General features: G+C 41.1%; 1 protein-coding gene across 2 annotated transcripts in view; it reads left to right on the top strand.

The window, feature by feature from the left end:
• Positions 1-9,027: 9,027 nt before the first annotated feature.
• The window catches only part of LRMDA (leucine rich melanocyte differentiation associated), a 677,461-nt gene continuing 675,588 nt past the window's right edge, over positions 9,028-10,900 (top strand). For both annotated transcript variants that reach the window (XM_062639160.1, XM_062639150.1), the window contains exon 1: positions 9,028-9,165. In XM_062639160.1, the coding sequence (XP_062495144.1) occupies positions 9,136-9,165 (30 nt within the window). In that variant the 5' untranslated portion in view covers positions 9,028-9,135. The remainder of the gene's footprint in view (positions 9,166-10,900) is intronic.

The following is a 10,900-nucleotide window of genomic DNA, read 5'->3' as shown; positions in this document are numbered from 1 at the left end:
AGTCTGCTTTTCCTTTTGTGTTTCTCACCAAAAGAAAGCTTATCAAAATATTTTTTTGTGTGTGTGTTATTTGGACAGATGGCTTGGAGACTAAAACATAACGTACAGCTTATGGAGCACCACTCTGTTCTCAGTGAACGAAGCATTACATTGGCTCAGCCTCTTTCCTTCTTTTCACTTTCCTGCTTGTTAGTGAGAAGCGTATACAAGAACAGGATTTTTGGAAAGGAGTGGACTAGTATTTGGAAAGTTGTAATTAATTTAATCCTAATATCACAGGACTGCTTGGGCCAGAAGCTGGAATTTTTTCTCTGGTATTCACAGTAATACCATTTTTCTTGTTGAAGAGCAGTTCCTTCAGAAAATACCTTGCCAAATGCACTGGCCTCCTTCGTTCTTCCATTAGCATATGTGTGATTTTCTAGTTGTTGAAGAACTGAACGTTGTGTGACTGAATTGTGCTAGATGCATGACAAAAGAGAACCATCAGGTACTATAAAATCTACAGTCTACAGTTAGGCACTCTTACTGCTTCATCTTTCATAGGAAACAATATTACATGTGTTACTCGGTTTGAATAATTTTTAAATTAATATATTTACATGAAAGGGGAGTGGAAGGGAGGAGTAAAATACTAAAGTCACTGTCAGGAAGATTCAAATTTAACTAAACCACCTTGATATCTCATGTATTTTCTCCCATTTCAAAATCTGTTTCTTGTAGTTGTGAGGTATATGTATCTCTCCCTCTATTGACAATATATTCCTTGTGGAGACTGTACCTCTGTAACTTTCAGCTTTCGGCTCTTCTGTCTTGCATCATGTGTGTGCGTGTTATTTTACGAGCAGTGTCTCCAGATGATGCAGAATTAATGCTAGCTGAGCTATATTTATCCCTCCTTGCCCAGAAGGATGGGTGGATGAAAGTAGTGAGTAATGGGAAAAGTTGCTGTTTAACAAACTGCAGAGGATGGTGGCTTTTGTTTGAGTTCTGTTCTTTCATAGGCATCCAAATTGTTAGCAACTTCCATACATTTCTGTGGGAATCTTTGGTACTTAAAAGGTATAATGAAAAATAGCAACTGGCTTTAGAACTGAACAGTAGGGAACTAAAACTCTTGTTCCTTAAAATACAAAAGTTATTTCATATTGTATTGTTGACTTGTGATTAGACTGTATACCTGTTTACTGCTTTCTTTTCAGTAGCAGTATCATATATCTGTTATCTGTGTGGAAGGCTGTGGTTTTACCCTTTGCTGGTATAACCAGCTCAAAGCTGTAAGATTAAAAACTGGGGCCGTGAGAAGCAGGGAAGGAACCTGTTTGGTAATGTCAGGTATTCCCACACCTTGTCCTGAGCTCCTTCCTGATCATACTATCTTCTGCCAGGGTAAAGACGTGTGTTTAGGGGTGTAGGATGTTAGGAGCATAGGGCCCCTTCCAACATGTATTTTTGATATTACATACCTACTTATAGATAGCTCTTTCTTATTATGCAGTGTTGTTGGCAAAATAAGATGCAGATTGTGCCTCCTTGGATTAATCAGGTGAATATAGTTCCTTCTGGAAAAATCCCAAAACAAAACACTCAAGCTGACTTCTGTCTGGTCCAGTATTTCTTTTCTACAGTGAGCTGCCAAGAAAGCTAGAACAAGAGAGATCAGGTCAGCTACAAGCTTCTCTGGCCTCTGCAGGCACTTCCTTTGTTGTTTGATCTTCGTATTTGAGCACTTCCTGCAATAATTTGTTTTGTCTTTGTGCGACAGACAGTTGCTGCCCCACATATTGTGACAGAGACATGGAGCAAGAAATACTTCACTGAACTTCTGAAATCTCAATCCTGTTATTTGGAATAGAACTGCAATGTTGGATGGCCTCAAATTAGACTTTATCCTTTAATACTTTCTTTCCCCCATCTGATTGTTGCATTCCTATGGGCTAGCAAGCATCAATGCAAAAAGATGCACAGTTGCTTCTGTATTTCAATTTACTTTCCCACAATAATCCAGGCAGCCACCCTGAAGTTTACCTGTCTGTAATGGATGGTAGGGAAGTACAGCACTTCAGGGTTGTTGTGAGTCAGTCATTTCAGGCTTTGAAAAAAACCCAATCTTTGTGTATGTGTGCAACGTGTAATTATAGGAGAGGCAGTAGCAACAGCTTCCACACAAAGATTACCGAATTCCTTTAAATTAAAAAATTCTTATGATCTTTTATTAAGTGTTTTGTATCTCCATGGTTAGCAGCATGCCTTTGAAACTTGTCAGGAGGATTATCCTTTTAGTTGGCTTTATGGAAAAAAACACCAACATCTAGATCGCATGAACTATAAGTTATTGAAAAATACCACTTATTTGTCTTGGGTTTGTGCTATACATTTAGGTTTGGCAGCATGTCAAAGTCCTGAAATAATCTACAGAGCTTGTGGATGCCCAGTGTCAGCATCTTTCTTCTGCGTGTTATATACTCTATGTGGGACACACCCTTCAGGTGGGAATATCCTTTTGCCTGAAAATATTGTCCACTGCGAGCAAAGAAATGGTGGTTCTGCACTTACTTCTTTTCCTGACTGGAAATATTAGTTTTTTATTATATAATACCTATTGTGCATTTACACCAAATAGGAAAACCCAAGACAGAGTATTGTCTGCAGTTAGGGTATCAGCCTAAGTCTCGGGAGCCGTAGGTTCAGTTCCCTAGCTGACTCCAGATAATAAATGTAAGTTTTTATACAAATAATTTAGCCTTTCTCTGCCTCAGCTCCTTTTCTGTAGGATAGGTAGAAGAGAAATGGAAAATTTTTCTATTTTTCTGGCATGGAGTGAGAATAAATGCATACAAAAATGCTAGGTGCTCTGGTAATGCAGTGCATTGAAGAAGTCTGATATTTACCTGGCTGAGTTAAATTTACTCAGCTCTGTTCATTCTGTAGTCTAATGGAAACAGACTCCTGTGTATGACAAAAAAACCAAACCCAACAAACAAACACAAAAAACCAAGCACGAAAACCAGTGCTGTACCTGTAAAACCCCTGTAAAATAACACTTACTATGAGAAGGCAGAATTAAATTGTGCAATTAACTGTTGCTATGCCTTAGTTGTCGAGAACATTGCTTATTAAATATGATTTGAGCCTAATAGCTATAGTGTGCTACATAATTTAACATAAGGGATTTTTTTTTGTTTTCTAATTGTATTTGAGCTATACCATGGTCAACAAAGCTATCATTAACTTCAGTGGAAGCCAGATGATAAAAAAATGGATAAAAAAAATCAGGAAGGCTTGGTTTTATTTTCTTTCTTTTTAACTGGGGGCGTGTTGGTTGTTTTGTTTGTTTGGGTTTTTGTTTGCATTTTTTTTTCCCCTTGGCTTTCAAAACCTATTAGCTTATAGTATATTGCATTATAAAGCCTATACAAAAACTAACCTTGAAGGAATGCTAACAAGATTACAAAATGAAGCTTTCCAGGACATCAGAAAATGCTAAGCTTCAAGGTGCCTTTGCAATAAAACAGGGAGTGAGCTCATGTTGGGGCTGCATTCATTCACAATCACTGCACTCATACCACACTGCTGCCGTATAATGGGAAAATAATAATTAAATATATCCCAGGGGTGGTTTTAGACAGAATTCTACTTTGGCTGGGGACAGGGGAGGAATCAAAGAGCCAAAATGCAAGAGGCTTTCTTAGGAAATACATCAGATTGGACACTCTGCTTCTGTGTTGCAGGAAAGGATAAAAAAAAACCCAAACTCTAGATGAAAGTAAAAATATTAACCCTTTTTTTTTTTTTTTTTTCTTGTAGGCATCTCCACAAGAATGGAAATATGAAAATTAAGGCCATTAGTTAAGCATAGGAAATGCAAAGTAAGCTCACAGGTATGATATGGGCCATGGTAGTATGGGTGTCCTGGGTTCAGCAGTAGCAGTCATTTTTCTCCTTAGCAGCTGGTGCAGTGCTGTGTTTTTGACTTTCAGCCTGGGAACAACGCTGATAACACCGATGTTTTTAGTTGCTGCTCAGTAAGGTTTACTCTGACCAAGGACTTTCTGAGTCTCATGCTCTGCCATGGGGGAGGGGAAGCCAGGAGGAAGCAGAGACAGGACACCTGACCCAAACTAACCAAAGAGGTATTCCATACCACAGCACGCCATGCCCGCTATATAAACTGGGGGCAGTTACCCAGAAGGGTGAGATCACTGCTCAGGTCGGGCTGGGTATTGGTCAGTGGGTGATGAGTGGTTGTATTCTCTTCCCTTGTTATTTCCTTTATCATTATTATTATTGGTGGTAGGAGCAGTGATTTGTGTTATACCTTAGTTACTAAACTGTTCTTATCTCAACCCATGGGAGTTACATTCTTTCGACAATGGGATAACCAATTTTCATCAGCTGCTTTTCTGGACAGATGTATCCTGCAGAATTTCAGACACACAAGTGTTAGCATACATTTCTGGGAAAAAAAAACCCAAACAACCTACTTTGCTGTCATTTGGATGTTGTTACTTCAAGTTCTACAGCACTACATCCCCCTGTCATACTAATACAGTCCAAGAAAAGGTATACTAAATATAATGAGCGTACATGCATAACTTGCTTTTCAGATCCCTTTAACTTATTTATCACTGGCTGTTAAATGTCTTTCTAAGTGGGAATATAAGAAATAGGTTGGAGACAGAAAAATAGAAACCTAATTTCCAGCAGTAAAGCTTAGGAATGGCAAATGATGTCATTGTTACTGTATTTCTTTGTCAATAAGATTAAACTACATTATTGTGTTTTATCTTCTTTCCATCATGTTTATTTTTTCCTATGTGTTTCACAGCAGAGAGTGCTAGTGATGCTATTTCCTGGGAGATGTCTGCAGTTATTAGTTTGGACATTAAACACCATCTTTAACTTTGCAATTAAAACCAGGTAAAAGTGAGGCTGTGCATGAATAAAATGTTCCTGTGGTAATATGCACAAAAATGTCCATACTACAGTCAGTCTCTTTCAGCTAAATTGATTCAGTTTGTATTAAACATCATATTGCTGTGGATACTTATCAACAAATATTTTTAGACAGCATTTTTATTGTCAGCATCAAAAAAAATGAGCCAAATTTTCTGATGGTCAAGTTGGAAGAATTCTGTGGTTTGCTGGGATATTCCCCCCCCCCCCCCCGAAATGTTCTCCTTCAAAAAACTCTGTTCAAGCACAATATTTTCTCAGGAGAAAAAAAACAACTATTTTTTTAAGAAGACAATAGTTTGTTGTTTGACTTACTCTTTGCTCTGAAACGTAAGATAACTGTATTCATGCACATGCAGAAACATGTATAGTGTGCTGTGAGCTGGAAAACAAACCATTTTGATTAACTCGGTCTGAAATCTAAAAATACAGTTTTCAGTTAATAAAACATTTATGATTGCTACTTTTTCCTCTTATAAACCTTCAAGGTTCTTTTAAGATAAGACAACACTAGTATATATAGGTTTTATATCAAATTATACAATTAATTTGGTGCTTGGTGCTTTGCCAGATTTACTGGTATGTATTAGCTAATTATTTTAATCAGCTGGTCAATGAGATTTCATAATTGTAGTGGTGTATACATTTTAGGCTAATGACTGCTAAAATGACTTAAAGCTGTTTTATTATGTGAAAAACTTGGAAATAAGTGACAGATCTGATGGGTATCTAAAATGGTTCCAATACTTTGCTTCCCAGTGTTTTGGAGGCTGGTTTACAGATATTATCTTATTTTGAACGTACAGTGCTGTATTCAAGGAATGGGTCTGCTCAATTTGTAATACATATATATGCATGCATATAAAAAAATATACTGAGAATATTGGTGTAAGTCATTGTAGTTTTACAAAAGAAAATTAATTTTTTTTTTTTTTTTTTTTTAAGTCTGTTGCTTTTTTTATGTATGTTACCCATACATGGAGCAGTTTTGGCAAGACTTTGTCAAAAGTTCTCAGGAATTCATATTTGAATGTCACCTTTCTGCTTCTAACTGTTCAGTGAAACTGATAATTTAAATAAACAAGTGATTTTTTTGTATTTTTCTGTACACATACACTATACACAATCAAAGGCCAGCTAAGCCCCACTGTCATATTAATTATTTCAAAGTCTACAGAAAATCCTCACAACATTTTCAGCTTCTAAGGAACCAACAATAAAAATATATTCTACAAGTACAAACTTAGTCCTCTGAACCTTTACTCATATAGGCCGTTCTGTCAAAGCTAAAGAAAGCATTCACATGATTGAGGTTGTGTGGGGCCAGGACTCAAGGAGGTAGAGTTTTGGGATGATCAGAAGAATAAATATATATGGTGAGGTGAAAAACATTCTAAAACCAGAGGCAGCCTCACAGTCTTCGTGAATCTGTGCCATAAAGTGACACTGATGATTAGCAGGCTCAAAAGCTAAAAAAGCCCTCCTATATTTGTATAGCACTGTAATGTATTTTGGCTTCATAAGAACAAACTAATGAGCACCTTGACTCATAGGTTTGAAATCTGAGACAATGTTATAACTTTGTTACAGTGTCAGATTAGATGTTACAAAATACTCCTTTGTGGTAGACAGTTGCAGCTGTGGGTTTTCATTCCTTTCGAAAATTATGTGCAGGTGATGGGTGCTTAGAAATTAAGGAATGAAAGAGGCTCGGAAAAAAACAAAGTCTGAGAAATTTGCCAATCATGCTGTAGGAAACTGGCAGCAGCGCGAGGACTTTCAAGATGTAAGTTTTCAAAGTCTAGAGAGGCATCATAACAAGACAGTCATTGCTCTTCTCCACTCCTCTGTTTTGTTTTTCACTTCCTGTATGGTATAATAGGCCCGTTTTGCCACTGTGGTTGGTAGCACTCCCTGTTTGTTACACACCATGGGATCTATTATTTTATCCATGGCAGGTAATCATCTAGGCCATGTCTTTACAAGAAAATGTTGAACTGGTTTCAAAAGAATGATTATAAGCCAGATGCACTTAAAACAGTTTGCCACCTCCTTAAGTTGTTTTTGTAATTTACAAAATTCAGCTCAACTGATTGAAGAGATGATAAAGTCAATTTAAGTCACACAGTTTAGGGAGCTGCACCTGCAGCTTTTCCCTCTAGACAAGGTCTTGCCTTGTAAGTAGGAGGATCAATGGCAGGTTAATGCAATTGGCAATGTAAGAAGCTGGAAAAAAACCAGACTTGTTATTATTTGTGCGTGCTATTTTGTAAAGTATTCAGGCACAGATTTTTTCTTGGTAGATATCTCTAAAGTGACAGCTAACACTCTACTAAAATTAATACTAATAATGTAGATAATGATGTGCTAAATTGTTTTCAATATAGTTATTCCAATTTCACAGGAGTGGAGTATTGAACTGAGTTTGCTCCATCAAGACAAATACAGCTAACTAGAGCAGTGGGCCACTTTGTGCCTTAAGCTGTACACACTTGTTCGTATGGGAACCTCATGCTTGTAACCAAAGGAGAGATAAAAAGAGACAGATTACAGAATGAGGAGAATGCATTGCTTTGTTTAAATTTACAGTTTGCATGCTACTTGTTTTCCTTGGCATACGTCATTTGCTATATAACCTAATAAATAAGTAAAGGTACTGATAGTTTAAAGCATGCTGAATGATGACCTGAACTAGCAAATTTGCCTTGATGGAAAACTCTTACTTAGAGAAATAGAACTTTTATTCATCAGTGTAGGATCAGCTCATTTGCTGTGGATGAAGGTTTTGATTCTTCGCTCTTACATGATACAAGGAAAATTGAATCCATGCAAAGCAATGCAGTGATTTGTTCATTGACTGAGTTTGGATTTTTCTACATGTTGGCCCATTTCTAACACAATACCTTAAAATAACAGGGAGGAAAAAGTGGCACTTTTTCTCCTTGGCTATTTGCTGTTTCCTGTCCAGCAGTCAGAGGAGCAATGGCTCTAGAGGTGCAGTGCCACATACATCAAGAATTTATTCTGCTGATATTAAGAGGCAGAGTGGCAAGTACGGTATTAGTTTCTGCTGTGTTGCTGAATAAACTGTAGAAAGTGGTTTGCAGTGTAGAATACATATCCTCCTGAAACTTATTTCCCCTCACAGCATGTGCCTCTGCTTTCAGCAAAAGTGAGTTATGCTATATTAGCAATAAAGGGGAAAGAGTTGTCGGATTTTAAAGGTGCTTAGGCAGCTGAAGAGGTAGGTAGATGACTAATAGGATTTAGGATCCAAGCTTGGGAAACCTAAGTATCTTTAAAAGTCTCACATAGAATTCTCACTGAAAATCTTTAATTTTCCCACTGTGCTTAACCAGTGATAACCTACCATCACACTATTATTTTAATTAGTAAATTCTTATGCTCTGGAAGGACTTGTTTGGCAGGTATTTCTAATAATTCCAAAGGTATTTCTGTTTTCCACAGAAATTACTCTACGTTCTATAGACAAAAGATAATGCTCTAGGGATATGGACCTCTTGTGTAGCTAGCATGGGACGATTTCTGCAAGTGTTGCTTTACCCGTGACATACATCTCTTCAACAGTAAGCTACGGTTTATGCCATGAATTAAGGGGCAGTAGGTGAAAGCCGGTGTAGGTGACCCTCCAAGTCATGTAGCTCCTTATGGGGAAAGAAATTCAAGCCCCAATGCCTCTGTCACATCTATCTGCTGTTTCTGTCCCTTCTTCCCGGTGCCTATTCCACCACCATTACAATCCAAGGCTGGGTTCCAGCCTAGTGCTGACAGGCGGCAGTCGGATAGGTGGGGGCTGGAATTCCACTCTGGGTGAGGAGTCGCAGGAGGCCGGGAGCGGCCGCAGGACAGGGATGCCCAGGCCTGGAGCCACGCCAGGCTCGTGCCCTCGCTTGTCGCCACCATCAAGTGGAGCTCATCGGTCCAGCCGCAGCCCGACCACGGAGGCGGCCGCCGGACCCCTGCGGGGCTGCCGGGTCCGGATGCGGGTCCGGTGGGGGCGCGCTCAGCCCAGCCGCAGGTGGCGGCGGGAACCCCGCGCTGCCGCCACCCCGCCCGCGGCCCGGCCGCGCTTCCGCCCGCGTCAGCTGACTGCTGTGAGGAAGCGGCCCCGGCCCGGCCCCGAGCCCGCGGAAGCCCCGGCGCGTCCCCCTCGCAGCCATGGCAGGGGTCGTGGTGAGCGGAGCCCAAGTAAGTGTGTCTGCGTCCCGCGGAGCGCAGGGCCCCGGGCCACGGCGGTCCCACCTGCCCGGGGCAGCCCGCCTCGCCTGGGCGGCCCGCCGCCGGCGCGGGTACCGGCTGACCCAACTTCCCGCCGGTTGGCCGGTGCTGGAGGAGGCTTCTGCGGGGTGGGGGGCAGCGGGTTCGCACGGGGCAGGGAAGTTTTACTTTCCCGCGCGCGCTGCTCAGGTATCGCCTCTCCCGCGAGCACGCTGACCCGAGGCCGCCGAAGGGAACGACGTGAGGAGCCGTGTCTGACCCCGACAGCGCCGGGGGGCGGTGCGGAGGGGGGAGAGGGCGGGGCGGCCCCCGGGGGTGTGCTCAGAGCGGCACGGGGAGGGAGGGTGTGAGTGGGGGTGCGTGGCCGTGCTTTGTCGTAACGGAGAGGTAGCGGAGCACCCGGGTACTTGTGGACGGTGTTACTGCTCTGCCGCTTCTCCTCCCGTGGCCAGCTCAGGTGCAACAGGAGTGTTCCTGAGGCTTGGCTGTAACAGCTCGCTGCCGTGCGACATCTCAGCTACCGGCGGAGTTCGACGTAGGGGTCGGTAGGCCGGGGAGCCTGTCGTGCTCCGGTTGATTTAGGGCTCTGCCGCTCTCAGGCTTGAGTAGGCTGCAGGAGTCGACTGAAAGACTGAAATATGTTATGTGTTGTTTCTGCTGAAAGTAAACACTGTCCGTTTCGTTTTGACTGAAGAGAGAAGTTGAGAAGCAAAACAAATCCTGGTGGCCTTTACCAAGATCCTTATTTGGCTACTGAAAAAGTTTCTGCCTAAAATTTGATGTAATTACTGCTGAAGCTGTGGCTACAACTAGCAAAATATTCCCTCCTCCTCCTCCTCCTCCTCCTCCTCCTCCCCCCCCCCCCCCCCCCAATAATAAATTAATCTTGTTTTCTTTTTAAAAACGGTTTGTTATTACAGCAGGGTGCTGCCTATCTAACTGCTTATTTAATCTGGTCACTATTTCTGTGTGGAATTCAGGTAAATGTGTGTGTGATATGGAGGGGATTGGCTAAGTTTGCAGTTGCTGTAGGAAACTGGCACTGCATAGCACACTGCCTTCTTCCCACCACTGTGCCTTGACCTCTTAATTTGGCTTTGTGACTAAAATACAACCTTCTAACAGCATATAGTAAAATGTAATGCTCAACTGACCGGAAATATTCTCCAGATGTAATTCCCTTCAGTGGAAGGGATTATGCAATATTGAGAGTTCCTACATGTCCTTTTTGGTGATGTTCTTTAATAAAGATGTTACTTTATGAGTTACTAAAATTACATTATATATCATTATAAAATGATTGCAGAGTTTGCATGGTAATATCCTCTGAAATTAAAGCAAAAGAGAAGTGCAACTGCTATTGAGTGGTTAACTTTATATTTTAAATACTTTGTAGAAACTTATTTTTTTTCCTGAATTACATACAGTGTGTTGAAGAGTCTGCAAGAATGTCTGAGACATCCATAGCCTGATGCTGGGTTTTGTGGGAAACTCTCTGAACATTTTGGTGGGATATTGAGCAGGGCACCCATAATGATTGACTGTGACCAACCTGTCACAGATTAGAGTTGGAGAATTAGGTAATGGAAGCACCTGCATCCATTTTTTAATCCCGTGTGATGTTCTATGACTGGTATAGAAAAATCTAAGAAATCACTGTTACTGATGTGCCTGGCACCCAAAGAGCCAAGAGCCAAGGAGTCTT

The sequence above is a fragment of the Pezoporus occidentalis genome, unplaced genomic scaffold, assembly GCF_034315485.1.
Source record: "Pezoporus occidentalis ecotype Australia unplaced genomic scaffold, CSIRO_AGI_Poc_V1 ctg116, whole genome shotgun sequence".
NCBI classification, from domain to species: Eukaryota; Metazoa; Chordata; class Aves; order Psittaciformes; family Psittacidae; genus Pezoporus; species Pezoporus occidentalis.
The sequence above is the reverse complement of the archived record's forward strand: the minus strand, read 5'-3'. Positions and strand labels throughout refer to the sequence as shown.